This window comes from Schistocerca gregaria, chromosome 3 (genome assembly GCF_023897955.1).
Source record: "Schistocerca gregaria isolate iqSchGreg1 chromosome 3, iqSchGreg1.2, whole genome shotgun sequence".
NCBI lineage: Eukaryota > Metazoa > Arthropoda > Insecta > Orthoptera > Acrididae > Schistocerca > Schistocerca gregaria.
In genome coordinates, this window is record NC_064922.1 from 475,727,524 (window position 1) to 475,746,381 (window position 18,858).

General features: G+C 41.4%; 2 protein-coding genes across 4 annotated transcripts in view; one reads left to right on the forward strand and one right to left on the reverse strand.

Moving 5' to 3' along the window:
* The window catches only part of LOC126355003 (chitobiosyldiphosphodolichol beta-mannosyltransferase), an 83,083-nt gene extending 77,827 nt beyond the window's left edge, over positions 1-5,256 (forward strand). For all 3 annotated transcript variants that reach the window (XM_050005131.1, XM_050005132.1, XM_050005133.1), the window contains 2 exons: positions 4,719-4,833; positions 5,017-5,256. In XM_050005131.1, coding sequence (XP_049861088.1) covers positions 4,719-4,833; positions 5,017-5,230 — 329 coding nt within the window. In that variant the 3' untranslated portion in view covers positions 5,231-5,256. The remainder of the gene's footprint in view (positions 1-4,718; positions 4,834-5,016) is intronic.
* Positions 5,240-18,429, reverse strand: LOC126355004 (NHP2-like protein 1). Its single transcript, XM_050005134.1, has 4 exons — positions 18,267-18,429; positions 18,047-18,164; positions 8,411-8,548; positions 5,240-5,442 (listed from the first exon to the last, which is right to left on the reverse strand). Exons 1-4 carry the CDS (start codon positions 18,267-18,269, stop codon positions 5,318-5,320), a joined length of 384 nt encoding a protein of 127 aa, XP_049861091.1. The 5' UTR covers positions 18,270-18,429; the 3' UTR covers positions 5,240-5,317.
* Between the last annotated feature and the right edge of the window lie 429 nt (positions 18,430-18,858).

Here is an 18,858-nt window from a genome sequence, read left to right on the forward strand (position 1 = left end):
ATGTATCACGACAAGTACCGTCCGCACTGGCGGAATGTTACGTGATACCACGTACTTACATGTTTGTGACTGTTACAGCACCATCTATCACAAAACGAAAGAAGTGGTCCAACTAAAACATTCGTATTTCTGTACGTACTACACGAATATGTAATTAAAAAAATGGGGGTTTCTATTTTTTTTAAAAACGTAGTTGATATCCGTTTGACACATGGCAGCCTCATCTAGCGGGTCAACCATAGCGCCATCTGGTTTCCCCCTTCAAGCTAAACGAGTTTCGTTCTTTGTAGTTTTTTCATTTGATGCTTATTTCGTGAGATATTTGGCCTGGTCACTGTCAATGGACCACCCAGTATACATCTATATACATTCCATAAGTATTTTCATTTGTGCTGATAGAGGCGTTTGTGTTTAGCCTTTGTATGGCAGGGTGGTTTAGCTGTGCAAATTTTTTGTAAGTATCTCCGGACTGAAATACTGTATGTTTTATTTTAGGAGATAAAAACGATGTGGTTATTAGCTGGGTGCAACTTTTAATAATACATCCCATGTTTACCCGAGTCTAAGATGACTCTGAATATAACACGACCCAACAGCCCCCCCCTTATTTTTGACATGTCGGATTACAAACTGTTTTATTGGCACAGTATCTGCCAGAAAGTTATTATACCTGTTTTAGATGTGCACAATTTATTGCTTGTCAACATTTTGATGATACAAGAAATAAAACTAACAAAAAGAAATGGTTTACATTAATTTTTGGAATATTTTCTTTTCTACCTTTTTTGCTTTCTAACCCTGCAGCCTGTGGTATGATTATTTTTAATCATTGCCACCACTGGTGCTGCCGTTGTCACCTCCCCCCTCCTAATGGAACAGCTGTTAAATTGATGTCTTCATTGCCGAAAGTACTTGGCCGTGTTTTTTTTTTTTTTTCTTAATATGTCGCTATTTCTGAGGCTGTCATTAGGGTGTTACCTAAGAACACAACTGTTTTTTTCCCCGAATATGTATCAAATTTTGCTTCTATAATGATGTGAGAATGTTACATTGTCTCTTTCTTCCAAACATATCCCCTGCCGTTGCTCTCATATTGGATTTTGTAGAACCACCTGATGCACCCCATTTCATTGTCTTCATATGTTATGGTTAGTGTTGACAACATTGCATCAAGAAATACGCAAGTATGCCACTGGCCACTATCGAGACTTTTACTGTCTTCTGCAGAAATTAGTACTATTGTTGAGTATTTATATAGTCAGTTTGATTCAGACTACAAATTGATTCAAGCAAACTGCAGTTTAAATGTGTTGGACGCAAAAAAGCCTAAGTTGGTTCGCAACATGACAAAATTTGCCACTTGCTCCTCATGCTGCAATCATTCTGTAGTGCTGAGCTTGAGGAACTGTGAAAAAACAGACTGCAGTATTGTATAGTGTGCAAATCATGTGTAACAGCAGCAACAACTAATAGATAAATGATCACAATTACAATGCAGTCCCATTCTCGAACTGTCGCTTGTCTCACAATCTAGTGGCATCTTTTCACACTGTCTCATGATAACAGTTGCACCCTGTTTAATATGATTTGTTTCCTTCATCAGACATTTCATTCTCAATCTTCCACCTTGTTTCAACTGAATGTCACTATGTTCTAAAGCTGGTAACATTTTTACCTGGTGGTATTCTGATATGTGAATAGTGACCGAATTTCTCATTTGCAATCCACTTCTTAGTAAATAAAATACTGGTCTGGGTTCTGAAGCAACTAACATTTTTTTGAAGGACATTTCCGTTCTTGAATGTTACCTTTTTTAAAGAGCAGTAAACATTGAATATGGTATCCATAGAGGCACGAGGTTTATTGCAAACCTGTTCAAATACAACAGAAGTTAAGATGATGATAATTAATGCAATTTCCTCATGTGTTTTACAAAAATTGTCAAATTTTAATCAGAGCATCAGACTGCTGTAGTGGCTAGTTCATACACTAGTGTCAAATTAAAGCAACAAATGAAAATTTTGCAAGGCTACATTTATTTTGTCACAAAACAGTGTAATCATTTGATAGTAAAGTAGAAAAACAATACAAACAACTGCAACTTGCATAACGGTAGACAAAAATGTCCATTTTTCCAACATAATGGATTTTCACACGTATTCCTGAAACTGGTTGATGTGCTCAGCATGGAGTGTGACCACTTCCAGCACCAGTACAGGCCTGACGACGACGGGGCATGATGTCATCGGTTTTATGTTGAGACAATAACACCTATTTTTCCTGCAGAGCTGGCTCGCATATCTTGGAGAGGGGTTGGTGGATGATGACGTGATGCACACTGTTTCCCTAGTGGACCCACATATTATCTATGGGGTTCAAATCGGGAGAACGAGCAGGCTATGCCATCTTCTGTTTCCAGGAAAACATCAACCACCCATTCTCTAAGAGGTCCCATTAAGGATTGTCCTCAATATCAGTCTCTTTCCACAATGTTTGGGTCCCAAAATCATGTTCCTCCAGATGGAAATGCTTTGAGAATCACTCTCCACACCAAATCTCATCTGCAAAGAGAACATTGGTTCACTGTTTGACAGTCCAGATGACATGTTGACGACTTCACTCTAAGATGTTCCCTTCTGTGAAGGTGCATCAGAGGTACACATACAGGTCTCCAACAAAGCCTTCTGTACATTGTTATCACAATACAACATGTCCACTGAATACTGGGAGTTTAGTGCACTACTAAGGCAGTACTGTCGTGCCTTTATGGCCAATTAATGGTCTTCTCTTTTTGATATAACATGTGGATGGTCATACCCTGGTCTTTGAGGTACTGTTTCAGTCTCTCTACATTTTCACCCCACCTGAGAAACAGCATAATGATTCACATTAATCTTCGGGCCCCATCAGTTAGCAACTCCTGCTACAATTCTTCTTATGGCTCTCCACCGCAGCGTGTCTGGCAGGGATCTTCTTTGTGCCATACTGACCAGTCTGTGACTGTATACACGGCTGTTGTGGATGTGGAACTACCTGGCACACACTATCGCGTTTGATAGGTGCCCTAACATTATCGTTAGCATGGTTATCCATTGACCGGAATGCCATATTCCATGTAGACACGATTGTACGGACATCAGTTGACATTTTATATGATTATACCATGAATTAGACAAGATGGGGAAATTGCAGTTTGTTGCTTTAATTTTGGACAACAGTGTAGTTTCTGGCACTAGCGGCATGTGAACATCATTTGTTGAGCTCTGCCCTTCCAAATTACTCAAAATAAATGTGCACCTGAACTCAGTACCCAAAGCTTCTTCTCTAAATATAAGATGACCCCTACAAATACCATACACACCACCAAACAAAAAAATGTTGACCTTGGCAGTAGTAGTTTAATCTGTGAGTATAACAACCTTGTTTTTTTATGACAAATTTGGGAAAAAATTTACCGGGTAGATACGGTAATTTATCTTGTGTTCAGTATGTATTACAGAAGTATCAAAATCATTATGGATATTAAATGCCCGAGATGATTTGTACGAGGGGGGGGGGGCCAAAAGAAACCAGATTGTCACAAATTTATTGATGAACCTTTTTACACTGTTGGAAGCATGCTTGGAACTCTTCAAGTTTGATATTGTCCAGTGCCCTTTGCGAATCTGTTTTTACCGCTTCCACATCGTCATAACACTCCCCTTTTAGCTTTTTCATTTGTGGAAATAGGAAAAGTCGCAAAGGGCTAGGTTCGGCGATTACGGAGTGTGGGGAATGACAGACCACCTCCGAGATGCCAAATAGAGGGTCACTCGTAAGGCCGTGTGCTGGAGCGTTGTTGTGATGCAGAAACCAGTCACCTGATCGCCAAAGTTCCAGGCGTTTCCTCCTCACATCCTCTCACAGATGCCTTAAAACATCCAAGTAAAAGTGCTGGTTAACAGTCTGGCCAGGGGGTACGAATTCCCCAGGCACAGTTCCACAAACATCGAAAAAGACAATGATCGTCTTCACATTTGACAGCTTGCTTGTTTTCTAGGTCATCCCTGTAGGGACTGTTCAAGAAGTTTGGATCACGTTAATCTCTGTTTTCAAGTCCTGACACACATTCATGTGGATGGTTCTTTGCTCCTGTGTGAGAAGGTGCAGAACAAATTTAGCAGCAACACATCTCGTGCAAATCCTCACTCAAAATCCGCTGGCAAGAGCTCCCAACTGATTCCTGTCTCTGCTGAAATTTGGTCGATCGTTTGGTGAATCTTTTCAACATTCTCCTCATTTCGCAGTGTTGAAGGGTGTCCAGAACGAGCTTGGTCTTAAACACACATCTCACCACATTTGAAGTGCCCAAACCACTTGAAAACCTGTGTGTGGCTCATAGCGCCCTGGAAAGCTTCCTGAAGCATTTGGTGTGCCTCCGTTGCAGTTTTTTAAAGCAGGGAACAAAATTTCACACACACTTTGTTCTTTTAAAGTTGCCATAACGACTTCGCAAAGGTACCCCGCCAACAGTGAGAGAAACAATACCACACTTGCACTGAAGCCGTCTGCACAGCTGTTTCATGAAGGTCTGTACTAACACCATCTAGCATGAGAGAACCCTGCACTACATCTACCAGTGGCAGCGCCCTCCAAGTCCGGTTTCTTCTGGATCCCCCCCTCGTATGTTACTGAATTTACAATTCTGGTTGATTGCCATAATACATTTTCTCTTTCAGCAAGCGCTGACCTAGGTGTATGTCTTCACACATCATCCAGTGGCTTGGATTTGCCAATGAAAGTAGTTGATATGTTTGGTTGCGGGCTTCCTGTTTGTGCCTACAGTTATGGATGGTAAGCATTTTTATATTTATTAAAATGTATTATATTGTACTCAATTCTAAATCTGTGGAATTAAAAACAATTTTATTAAGATAATATGGCATAAGTCTAACTGGAACCAACTTGTACTGTAGACGATTAATTTTCATTTTATGGCAATAATGTGATACTAATTAAATTTTTTATACCTTTCAGCTTACACGAACTGGTGAAGCACAAAATTAATGGCTATGAATTTACAAACAGTTCTGAGCTCTCTGAACAATTGCAGACTTGGTTTTATCGTTTTCCAGAGAATGAGACACAACAAAGAATTGCTGAATCCTTTCGCTATGAATTGAGGAAATTTCAACAACTGCGATGGCACGAAAATTGGAAGTTTAATGTTATGCCCAATTTTACAAATTAAATAACTAACTTTCATATTTTTTTAAACTTTATTTATGAAACTAGATATAAAATGAATGTTTTGTAACAAAATTACATAAACATCTGTTCACACAAGAAGCCTTTCTATCTCCTGTTGGATAGCCTGGATTTGTGGTTTCAGCTGTGAGCCTTCGTTAACAGTTACAGAGCACGCAACGACAGGACGTGACACACCACACGCTCTCCCCAGAGCTGCAACACAACGAACACTTTAGGTGTTTTTGAGAAGATTACACTGACAGAATATGCTAGAAATGCATCAAACAGCACAAAAAGGGAAATACACATGAAGTTATAGAGTAATTACAAACATTAACTGCATTTCACTGGCAGTTGGTTAAAGAGTGTTTATGAAAAATGCAGGCTGCTAGAGGTTGTATGAAGTTCTGATAATGAACCCCTGTCTGGAAATTTACTGTTTGGATGCAACAAAGGAATATTTGGCGTGCGCACACACACACACACACGCACACACACACACACACACACACACACACACACGTTGTATACAAGAACAAGTCTACCACTCGTGATATTGCCGTAGCAGTCTTGCTTCCTGAGCACGGGGTCCCAGGTTCGATTCCCCAGGGAGGGTTTGGGAGGTTTTCAGGGATTTTCGCCAGCACTGGGTGGTGGTGTGTTGCCTCCATTATTTTCATTCATTCCCATTAAGGATGGAGAAAGGCAATGGCAAACCATCTCCATTAGGACCTTGGCTAGTATGGTAGTGCAGATTTCCCACACCGTTCCCTATGCTGTCAAGAAGTATAGGATTTCATTTCCATACGAGGACACGGGGGGGAAGTCTCTGATTTCCCAGTTAACAATATACCGAATGTTAAGCTCTTCAGTGCAGTTGTCGACAGTTTTTCTTGGCGCACTAATACCGTATGACCTCACGTTTGGCTCTTTATTACGGTATAATGCCACACACACCAGAAGATAAAAACATGCACTTGAAATTTAGCAAACAAATCCAGAATTTGAGGTCACATGTCTGCATGGAGTGAGGTAGCAAGAACAGTACTGTATGTGCCAGATGGCAGAACACAGGGTTTCAGACTAGCCAACAACTTGCGAGCAACTGGGTAAGGTACTTTTCCTTCACTCAGATCTCCTGGACAGCTCACTCATCAAGATATATAGAACAATCACGGGAGGAGGCGGCATGGTCACCATTGCAGTTGATGCAGCGGGGAGATGGAGATTGACAATCGCCCTCTTGAGCATCCCTACTATAGGTTACACATTTGACTGTATGTCGACAGGACTCTTGAGTGTGGTTGTAACGATGCCACTGGTAGCAGCGCATCAGGTTCGGAATATATGGTTTGACTGTGATAACTTTATAACCTGCTTTGATCTTTTTGGAAGAACCACTATCAAAAAGTGAGAAAGGGTGGATGTGGCCACTAAGGAGGCATCACCTGATAAGAGAGGAATTTTTAGATCTCTGCCTTTGTCAGCCCATCGAGCAGCCTGGTGTATATAATACCACAGGAAGAATGCAGTTTTCAATGCACCTCAACATGATAGCCATGGGGAAGTGTAGTTGCAAGCAGTAGTTGTGCTTCAGAATCAAAAGTACTCTCGAAAGCGAAGTGCCATTGCGTAAACAAGAGCAGGAGATCACAGGGCCAACAATTTGTATCAGCATTTTTTCTGAATAATTAACGGATTTACTGTAGTGAAGGACTGACTCTTCTGTACATGAAACGAGGAACTACGGTGCTGCTAGGAGGCTCTTTGAATCGTTAGCCTAATACTGTTTACATTTCGTAGGCACTGATTGTGAAGACGATTGGCACGCTCCTTCCAACTAGGGGCCTCCTTCACAAGGAGTGCACTCGCCTTAGGTGATTGTTCACACCTCAGGCCACACCTCCCGAACACCTGACAGGGGGAACAATCTTCAGTTCGGGAAGGTACCAGCTGAGGCAAACAACCCTCCTTGGGCCTGTACCAGGGGTATGCATGAACACTACCTGTCAACCTGGGGCTGGGAATTATGCGTTACCCAGTCGCCTGTTCATAATTCAGGTGCTTGAGCCGGCCTTCATGAGTGCTCAGAGAGGAAGAGAGACAAAAAAGGAATCTCAAACGCCAAAGTGGAGGAACAATAGGAGAAGATAGAACAAATAAATGAACAGAAAATGGTGGGAGAGTATTCCGATATTGACTTCTGAGAATGCAGAACACATTTCCAGAAACAGCTCAGATATGTTCCCAAGGGAGGGGGAAAAAAGAACAGCAAGTGGATAGACATGCAACATGAAAAGGAAAATATGCTGCAAAAGATGGGAGCCTGTGGCAGCCAGACATGAAACCACCAGAGAGAGGTGAGCCTCGAGGGGGGAGGGGCACGATTATGTGAATATATTTTAATTCACTACATAGCTTTCGGCCACAAATTAGTTTTGTTTTCATTTGATGTGAGAGGTGCGAACAAAGAAGAAACAGCAAAATAACTAAACATAAACATGGGGAGACAGGGCCCTCCCTACTCTCAGACTGCTCTGCCCAGATTCGGCATGCCATAAATCTTTTTTACGTAGCCAGAAGTGGGAAATGGTAATGCTCATGTGCAACTCGACTGAGCATGTGCATGAGCCGGCTGGCAACCGCTCAAATTTAATGTAAGCAGTTGTGATTTCATGCTCATCAGGAGCAGTTCATTCTTGTGAAGTATTGTGTAGTCTTCATTCAAAAGCCTTTGACACATTTTGCTGTTGGCAGACACTTGTGTGTGCACTATGTTTTGTTGTAACTGTCACATTTCCTGTGCAACTTAAGTTTAACTTTTTCTCTCTCGGTTGTTTTATTGCTGCAGTAGTGGGATACAGTAAAATTCTTTGTTAGAGTATCAGTTTAACCAGTCTGAATTACAAAAATTTAACTAAAAACGAAAACAATGAAAAATTCCCAGAATCCTAAAAAATTCCTGGGTTTTACTGGATGTCACACACACACGCACAAACAAACACACAAACACCAGATTGGAAAGTGATCGGCACAAAGTCCACTCTACAACCCCTAGAAGCCTGTAATTTGGATTGTGAAACACCCTGAGTAAACAGAATTCCTCACACAAAGTGAAGTCAATATATTTTAAAGATATATGAATTTATTGCAAATTTAGTTGATATGAGTAAGAAATTACCTTGCTTCGAGCGCACAAACACATAAGGAACATTTTTGTCTTCACATAAAAGAGGTAGATGAAGCAGAATTTCTAATGGTTCTGCATCTGCAGCCATTACTATAAATTCTGACAGTCCACGATTCAAAGTTTTTGTAGCTGGAACATTAAAATTAAGACAACATATAAGAATAGAAACAGATGTTACACCTACAAAGATTGAATATATGTATTGTGATAAGGGTGCCGTGTGTTAAAAATAAGCATAAATGCAAGTTCAACTCTGCTGCAGTGTCAATTTTGGCATACATCTATTTTGAATCACCTAAGTCTAACAGACCTTCAAGCCAACTTAGATTTTGAAACAGCTAAGTGGAACATACCCATTTACTCTGCCATCATTTCCAGTCTGTATAAATGCTATTTTCTTCCTTTTTGCAATTTACTTTTAAGGAGTAGTTACCTTGAGCCAGAATTACATCACAGGCTATTTTTATGAATTATTGTGTTTAATTTAGCTGAAACTTTAATGTTACACAATAAGCTGACATTTAACATTTCATTATTCCCTGGGCACTAAATACTTCAAAGCAGCTAAACCTTTTGGTGGAATGTTGCACCATACTTATTTAAAAACCGCAGGTATTATTGCTTTATAGTGTGTCACTTTTTATACTTCAATTGATATTATATGCTTCCATGAAACTTTGAGCGAACGACTCTATATCATGGTTAAACCTATGTGGAAGCTTGGACTAGACAAATTAATACAATTATCATTTAAAAAGTACAAAGTAACATATAAAAATTGTGAGATTTAATTATGAAGAAAAGTGCTTGAATTCTGCTCCAAGAAGTAGGACCTGATTAATTTTGTAAATGATGCAAGGCATAGAGTGCTCTGATGGTCTACTTAACTCGCAGAGGGTTGATGTAGTTCAGGTCAGAGGTAGTTCTGTGATGCTTTGAAGGGTGTTTTCATATTAAAACCTGGTCATTCAACTCATTCAAGGTACCAAAACAGGAAACGGGGTGTTTACTTCAACACTTATCGCGTTGTGTCTTCTTCTATATCTTCGTGGTGAGTATGCTGTGGACACTTCCGCCTTCTGAGGTAACAGCCGTGTTCAAAGGGCTGCACGCTTGGTTTGATTAACATTGTAACAACCTATGGCACACCAACTAGCTGGCTATGTCGCCAAACCTTAAACCCACAAAAAAATAAAAAAAAAATAAAAAAAAAAATAAAAAAAAAATGCCTGGGACTATTTGGAATGGGTGAAACTTAGCAGTCAATGTCCCAAAAATTTAGTAGCTCTGTGGGATGTAATCAATAAGTGGTTTCAACTGACTCCAGCATACCTTCTTCATCAAACTAAGCCAGTTATCAAGAGTACATATAGTGGGTATTTATAAAATTCTGGACATTGTTCTGCATTCTTTGTCATCAACATCCATCTGAGGAATTCAGAAGTTTTCAACATATCTATGCACACTACTATTCCATAGATTGTTTTTTGCTTGGAAAAAGAAAGTTCCATTAACTTTGCTGTTGCTCAATGCACAAAACCCATTCAATTTCCTGCTGTCACATTCACGTTCCAGGGATTTTCGTGGATTTTCACTGCCCCAAATTCTACGTTTGTGTATATTAACATAAACACTTGAGTGAGCAGAAAGAAAAGAGAAATGGAGAGAGGGCACGATGGCGGTCACAGGTAGGGGGAAAGGGAGGGGCGCAACAAGAAAATGGATCCACAGGGTGCACGATGGATGAAGAATACTTCGAAATTTGGGTGGGCAACAGAACACTATTTTGGCCGATACAGATAGTATTTTGGGTAGGCTATCCCTTATCTCACATCATGATGAGAAGTCGAAGCCTTACTGAATGATGTGTTCAAGCTTTTCAAGACCAGAGTGAATGAGTGATTGAGGGGTGGGGGTTATGGGACTAAACTTCAAAAGTTACGTGCATAAGATAAATGTGTCCATGAAAAGTGGGTGGATCTAGTCAGAAGGAGTCAAACTACAAAGCCACACACACACACACACACACACACACACACACACACACACACACACACAGAGAGAGAGAGAGAGAGAGAGAGAGAGAGAGAGAGAGAGAGAGAGAGAGAGAGAGAGAGAGAGAGAGAGATCTAAAAGCTGGAAAAACTTGAGGGGGGGGGGGGGGGGGGGGAGAGCTGTCTGTGCACGGGGGAGCGGTAATTGGTCCCAGTCCCAGACTCAAAACACACGAAAAGGCTCCAACCACAACAACCCGGCCCTTGCTCCAGGAGGAAAGCAAAACCTTATAACTGAAAATAAAAACCACTTTCACTAAGGAATCTGGATACCAGTTAGACAATCTGAATCGTCAGCTCATATTAAAGACAAGGTATTTGGAAGGCTATATTTAGCATGAAGGTCCAAAAGGAGGGGACAGCCTACCAATATATGCCATACTGGTCAATCTGGCTCCAGAACCAAATTGAGGGGGTGGCTTGTTACGCAAGAGAAAACAATGGATGTGCCTAGTATGACCATTGTGTAGATGGCATGAGACAGTGGACTCCTCCTGAGAGGAGCGGAAGGAACAGCGCCAAACTTCAGGAGTCTCCTTGATTGTGTTGAATTTATTATTAAGAGCAGCAGCACACCAGATGTCATTCCACTTTTGAGCAAAAAGAGGTCTTATGTGAATCTGCACACCTGGACCTGGAATCATGAAACACAATAGGGCTAAGTATCTGCCCACCTAGCCAAACAGCCAGCCAGTTAATTCCCTGGGATGCTCACATGACTTGGGACCCAGAGAAAGACAACTCAGTAGGTAGGCGGCACAGCCAACGGGAGAGAGGAGGTCGTGGATAGCAGTGACCGAAGTGTGACAAGATTAGCATCAGTCAATAGCCTGCAAGCTGCTCATTGAGTTGGTAAATATTAAAACACCATAGAGGGCCCAGTTATGCTGGAAAGTGAGACACATTCCAACCAGCAAATCCACTCGAGGGTGGGTATCAGGAGGGAGACCTACTTCATTTGCAAAGATGGTGGGGTACACCGGGTGGTCAGGTAATTATTGAATGGCGATTGCTCAAGAAACCAGGAGTTGACTCTTTCATATTTGTTAAGGGGAATCCCTGCTTCTGCAAGGAGGCTGTTGCAGGGCTAGTGTGAAAGGCACCAATAGCCAGATGCACTGCATAATAATGAACAAGGTCATGCAGTTTCAGAGTGGAAAGAGCCGCTGAGCCATAATCCTGACAGCCATGATCTAGGCTGGACAAAACCAGAGCACAGTAAGATGGAGAAGAGCTGCACAGTCTGCACCCTAACACTTATGGGCCTAGATGTGGAGAGCATTAAGATTCCACAAGCACGTAGTCTTCAGGTGGCAAATATGGGGCAGCCATGTCAACTTTTTATCAAAAAGAAGGCCCAAGGAATGGGACTGCTACAACATCTAGGCACTGGTCACCTAAATTAAGAACGGGATGGGAGTGTACTGTAGGTCGAAGGTAAAAATGCATAACCCATGTTTTGGAGGGAGAAAACTGGAAGCAACGGGAAAGGGACCATCCAGAGGCCCATCAGATGGTGCCTGGGAGGTGGCGTCTAGCAGATGCTAGAGATTGGAAGCTGCACTAGATACAAGAATTGTCAACAGACAACACTGAGGTAACCAGAGGCCCAACAGAAGGCACAAGCTCATTGATGGTGGTGATGAACAAGACAGTTAACACAGAACTGTTCTCTAGGATCTGAGAGGTGACTCTTCTGCACATGTCAAAGTGAACACCACGTTGTCCCAGAGTATATTAGAATTCCACATCAGTTTGCAGCATGAGGTCCCAATGAAAAATCACTCCCTAGACTACATTCAGTGGCTGGAGAGGGGTAAGAGACACCAGGATGTCACTAAGGCAATCACAAAGATGAAGATCTGCAGACTGGGTAGCATAAGAAACTTTGATCAGCAGCGAGTCCAACTGCACCTTACTGGGACTCCACTTCGCCAAACTTATCCTGAATATTCTCCACAGAAAATGGTTTTTTGGCAGTGCATGTGTTCCTGTCAGCCCTAGTACAGACCACGTACAGAGGGGAAGTGTTTCATTCCGAGACGGCAAGACTGGCCCTCCTCCCACAGTGTAGCCAGGCAAGGGAAGCCTGCAGGGTCATACGAAGCAGCAGTCAATGAATGTTTACCACTCAGAGATGGCTGTTTGCAAACAGCCAGATTTTTTTTGCATCTTGATATGCTTCATGTACCAAGCATCCATCCTAATACCACCCATTCTGATCATGGGCTCTCCCCATGGGCATACCAGTCACAGCAAGGGCTGCCTATCACGGCAGTCGTCGCCGGGAGTTCTGATGCTCAAGGATGACAAGCAGCCACTCCTTGGCACACAAGGCGAGGCAACTGCACAGGTATCAGTAGTGTAATCACTGTTGTCAGGGGGATCAACCAGATGGGTACTTAACAGTCCCACCAGATGGACTGGCTGCATGTGCTGGTGACCTAATGGGGTGGAGGAGGTGCCTATGGTGCACAAGGAAGGGGGAAGGCAGAAGGAGTCCACACTTTAGATGCTAGGGAGGGAGTTCTTCCTCAAATAGTTCATACTAAAGACAGAAATTTATAAGTGGACGTCAAATCCCAAGGGGGGACCAAAACACCAAAAAGGATGAAAGAACAGGCAAGAGAAACAAACTTGCAAGGAATACAGGGGGTCAGGTGGACAGCCAGGTCAACATAAATCAGAACACAGAAGGGGGCAGCAGGGAAGCAGCAAGGATGGGGAGGGAGGAGCACAGTGAAGGAAATACAGCCAGGGATGGACAAATGGGCTACAACAGGTCGGGGCCCCATGTGCACTCAAGAAAGAACCTCGAACCCCCTGGGGGAAAACCAGGGTGAGGCTGGGCGATAAGAGGAGTGCTGAACAATGGCTTGCTAAGTGGTTTACTGTTGTCAGAGGTGATGGTAAGGGAAATAGGTTAACAGATGACCTGGACAGGGTATTATCTGTCAAAGACTCTAGTAACGTTATTGGTGTACTTCGTCTACTACTACTTTCTAGAAGTGGCGAGGCTGTGAAGAAGAGACTTTCACATGAAATGGGTGACATCTGTCAAAATGGAGATACTGCTGGTGTTTGGTACACTATTATGAACAGATGTATCTGTCAAGCCATCTGAGACGTAGAGATTGAAATGTAGTAACATTGTCTGTTGGAACTAAGAAAGAGTAGGTGAAACAGATTTGAGAGCAGAGGTTGAGGTTATGGAGAAAAGAAGAAATGTTGCCCTCTCATGAGTCCAGATCACAAAAATGTCATCAGTGACTATTAGCCAGACTTATTTTTATTATGTGTTTAGCTATTTTTTCAGTCAACCTTTTGGTCTCCCTGACATCCAACAACAAATCCCTCCCCATTCTACCTCTGCTAATTGAAAAAACTCCACTCTGCCTGGGTGAAATTCTAATCACACATCCTCTTTCTGAAATACTGCCTGGCACATGATATCTCAACATTAAAATTGGCATCCCCTGCTGTCACCCATCCTACCACAGGGACCTTCACTTCTTCCAATTCCTTCAGTCCCTCACACTTACCTATCAGTTGCTACATAATCATAAGCTCAAACCATACTTTATGGCCTCTACTCCTTTCATAAAATCCTGTTACTCTGACCACAGAATTCTTCATTCTATTACTGCAAAAGAGACTCTTGCCTTTCAACAATTGCAACAGATTTCCCACCACCATCTGAAATGTGTGTCCCAGTTACTCCTGTTCAATGTCTGTCTGAGATTACCTGCAGCCGATGTGCTCCACTTTAACCCATTCACAAATCACAGTACTTTCTAAAGGTCTGACCTTTAGAGAAAACCCAAAGTTGAGCCTTGCTGGACTTGTGAAGGAGGTCTGTCCTTCACCTGCAGTCTACAGTAAATACATTTCTTCGTCGCACACCGCAATGATAACAGCCAACCAAAACCCCACAGAGAACCTGGTTTAAGAAAGTTCCCATCTCCTTCCCCTCCAAGTAACTCATCCATCCGTACTCTTTCAGGAATTCCTCACCTCTAATCTGGCCTCAGCTTCCTTTCATAAGTACCTCTCCAGTGAATCCAACATCATCCCTATGAAACACACTGCTATGGGTGACCTGAAAACAAGCCCAAACCTTATACTTTCCACAGACAAAGGCTCCACTACAGTGGTCATTAACCTTAGTAACATGTGGCTGGAGGTCTAACAACTTTCTGGACACCTCGGCATACAAAACAAATGACAATGATCCCATTTCAGAAGTCCAGGATCTCCAGCAACTTCTAAATGCCTTAGGCTCACCCTAAAACCAGATTCCATTTCAATCTTCAAACAAGCACCACCCCCCTCCCTCCAAAACAAACACACAAACAAACACATTTTACCTAGTCTCCAAACAGCACCCTACTGATCACCCCTTTGATGCTGCTTACAATGCTCTCACAGAACAAACCTATGACTTTATTAACCTAAACTTCTGAACTATTTTCCATAATCTCATACCCAATATTAAAGACAATATCCACTTCTTGAAGCATGACATCACCCTCTTCCTTAACCATCTTTCCACTGTTCCTGTCCACTACCACCACACTCCCTGTTCGCTGTGGAAGTGACAACCTGGTACATGGCCTTGTGCCCACGAAAACTACCTTCCCTAATGTCACCTGACACTAAAACTACCACCTCTTTCCTAATGTTTCTAGCCAACCACATCCTGGTCCACATTGATTTCAATTTCAAATGCCAAATCTTTAAACAAATCTATGATACTGCAATGGGACTCGCATGGCAGCATCCCATGCTAACCTATATATGGGCCACCTGGAGAATATCTTCCTAAAATGCCTCGCCCTGTTCAAATTCATTTGTGATATTTTTATGATCTGGACCCAAAGCAGCGACAATCTTTGCTCTTTCCTTCATAACCTCTACACATACTCCTGTATCTGCTTCATGGTCCACTTTCTTAGATGTTTATCTCCACCTGTTACATGGCTACATAAATACATCTGTTCACATCAAGTGCAACAACATTACCTCCACTTTGATAGCTGTCACCAGTTCCCAGTCAAAGTTGTCTTTACCGCCGCACCACATGTGGACACTGCACCTGCTATAGAAGGCAGGATTTGTCGAAATATACCAATAACTTTACCAGAGCCTTTACTGACTGACAATATCACATCCAGGTCACCCATAAGCAGATTTACCTTGCCCCCATCCTTCAATACCAGTGAACCCATTAACAGCCACAAAAAAAAAAAAAAAAAAAAAAAAAAAAAAAAAAAAAAAAAAAAAACCCACACTGACCACCCAGTTTCAGCCTGACCTTGGAAAGCTCAACCTCATCCTATACTATGGATCTGACTCGCGCCGTTCCCAGATGTGAGGGATATCCCGCCCAATATTACGTATGTCACCCTAAGGAATGTTCTGCTGCCCTCCCAGCATGCATAATATCCTTGCCCATCCCTATTCCATCTCTGCACCATAGACCTGTCCATTACACCTACACATCTCCTCCTACTGCAATCCAGTCACAAGTATTTCCTACCCAATGGAAGGCAGGGCCAAGTGTGAAAGCAAGATGTTACACAGTGTATCCCTGGAAGAATGGTCAGTTTGAAGCTATGTGCAATTTTTTATCTTTGCTACTGTGAAAAACACCTCTTATATTGAAGAAATGTTCATAGCTTTTAAGACATGCATTTTACCGAGTCCCTGTTTCTGAGACAATTTTGCATTGAGTGAACATTCCTGTCATATACCTGCATATTTACCATTCCTTCTGCAACACCCTACATACCAGCTATGCTCCAATTACTGTGCAGCCTTCTCTATGAACATGTGTAACCAACTATCTACTCACATGAACGGCCACCGCCAAACTGCAGACTTTACCATCCAATTAGTGAACATCCCGCACACACCACAAATGACTTAACAGCTACATTGTGTGAGTCATTTGGATACTCCATTCCAGCATATCCGATGCTCTCACAAACACCCTGGCCTAATCCTCTGCTAACCAGTTTTCCACTGCCTCACCTTACTTCTCCTTTCTCTCTTTTGTACACAACATTCCTCCCCCACCCAACTTTTTTACTGTTTTCTTCCACCTCCCTACATTCACAGTAAGGCTCTTCTCTTAACCAAGGGACTCGGCAATTTCACATTTACAGATTATTCTCAATTGTGTAAGATAAAACAATGTATAACAGTTTCAATATTTCTGCAAATAAAATATCAACCTGCAGGAATATTTACAAAACTGTCCCTGAATATATCAGCATCATACAATAATATTCAGAAACCAATGTTCACAGAAACTTCACGAACAAATGGGAATAATGCGGAGGCTATTTCCATGTATAATTTTTACACCCCAGTCCCATATCTCCTTCAGTTTTTGGTAGGTATAAAGATGATAGATGCAGGATCTTTTCCTTCATATATTTTACATACCAGTGCATTAGCAGTCACAACCATGAAACAACTTATGCACTTATCTATTAAGAAGACACAAATGACAAAAATAATTAATTTGTGTAACAGTTAAAATGAGCGTGTTTTTGTGTTATAAATGTATTATAGAGTGAAAGAACATAGTTCTTTCTGGGGTGTATCGACACTACATAATTGTACCTTTTGACCTTAAATTTTATTATAAACGTACATCAACCAAAACTTAACATCAGAAAACTCGATATTAAAAAAAGCACAATGAAATTTTGCAAAAGCTGATTTGCATTATTCTTGGTGTCTATATTTAATTTCAAATTAATGACTGTTTACGGCACTTACGCAGTTTAAGGGGTATATGCGCTGATCACGAGAAAAATACCTATTTTTGAAGGAAACTTATTTCTAAAGGTATAAGCATATATATACACGGAATACCAAAAATATTTATTTCAAAAAATTGTGTGTTACAGTCATATCTGATGCGTTTGTCACCAAAAAAGTACTTATTTCCATATGGATGAAAAAAAAGATCAAATAACTGTCTAAAAATTTATTTTTTATCAAAAATAATCTATTGCATATGTATGCATGGAATTTCAAAAACTTTGTTTTGCAAAAAAGATGGAATAACAAAATTTTCCCAAAAAAACATTTGTTTATTTTGCACGGATATATATTACAGCTCGAATCACAGATTAGATAAAAAGAGCTACCTCAAGTTAATTTGCAGCAATACGATAGATTTTTTCGAACATGCTCAATGAAATTGTGGAATGGATTTTCCTCAATACGTTGACGCCAGAAAAATTTCCGCCAGGCAGTTATTCAGCATAGAACGCAAAGTTCCGAAACGCCTTTTACTTTTTTCTTTAGCTTTTTGCCAGACTGACGTCACGTGATTTGTGGTTGTGCTTATATCTTCATGAATACACGTTTCCTTCAAATATAGGTACTTTTCTCGTGATCAGCGCGTGTACCCCCTATGTGTAACGCGTGAGGATACACGTGCAACTCTAACATATTCTGTTGCTATTTGAACCAATTGTGTTTACACATGTGGAGCACTAAAATTTGCCAGAGACTTACGACTTGATAACATCAATAAGTGTTGGGCTTTGCTTACCTTCATTAGCGCCTTTTCTTAACTGTTTATAATTCATGGCTTGTTGCACTAAATTAAGGATCTTCGTTGTGAGTGTGGCATCTGCCAAAGGGTACGCCTTTGGATTAACCTCCTCGACCTAAAAACAGTATTCAAGTAAATAAACAATGTAATGCGTCTTTTAAAGGGAGACAGAAACACGTGCTTCTTTCATTCCGATACTATAATAATCATGCTTTACCATTTCTTCAGCTTTGGTGATTCGGAATGAGAGACTTGGAATTACCTCTCCGCGAATATTTTCGCTTCACTGAGGATTTACACTTAACACTGCTTTAACTTCACTCTTCCCAACCACGCTCACGCTCACGTTCCGCGTCGAATACAAACTACTTCAATGAGGCTCTGGAAGATATGTCACTTCAACTAGATAACGTCGGAGATACGCCACTTTATTTGAAGGCGGCCCGTCCACATGCAACGATCTGTCTGCACAAATTTCTGTACTCACCACATCTACGCCGACCTGTCGTAGGTTTGCACAAAATGGGACTAGATTAGATTAGATTAGTTTATCGTTCCATAGATCCGTGTTGAGGAGATCCTCGTGGATGTGGAACATGTCACTTTTTTTTAAGCTGAAATCACAATACTAATAGTATGAATATATACAACACATCATTGGTTTCTATTAAAAAATTCGTCAATGGAGTAGAAGGAGTTGGCCACTAGTAAGTCTTTCAGGCTCCTTTTAAACTGATCTTTATTTGTAACTAAATTTTTTATGTTTGCTGGCAAATTATTGAAGATGAGTGTTCCTGAGTAGTGGATCC

Coding starts and splice junctions, on each gene's coding strand:
- LOC126355004 (XM_050005134.1), bottom strand. Junction 8,549..18,046: donor AAGAAAAGGCGCTAATGAAG/GTAAGCAAAGCC, acceptor TTAATGTTCCAG/CTACAAAAACTTTGAATCGT. Junction 5,443..8,410: donor GTTTGTGCGCTCGAAGCAAG/GTAATTTCTTAC, acceptor GTTGTGTTGCAG/CTCTGGGGAGAGCGTGTGGT.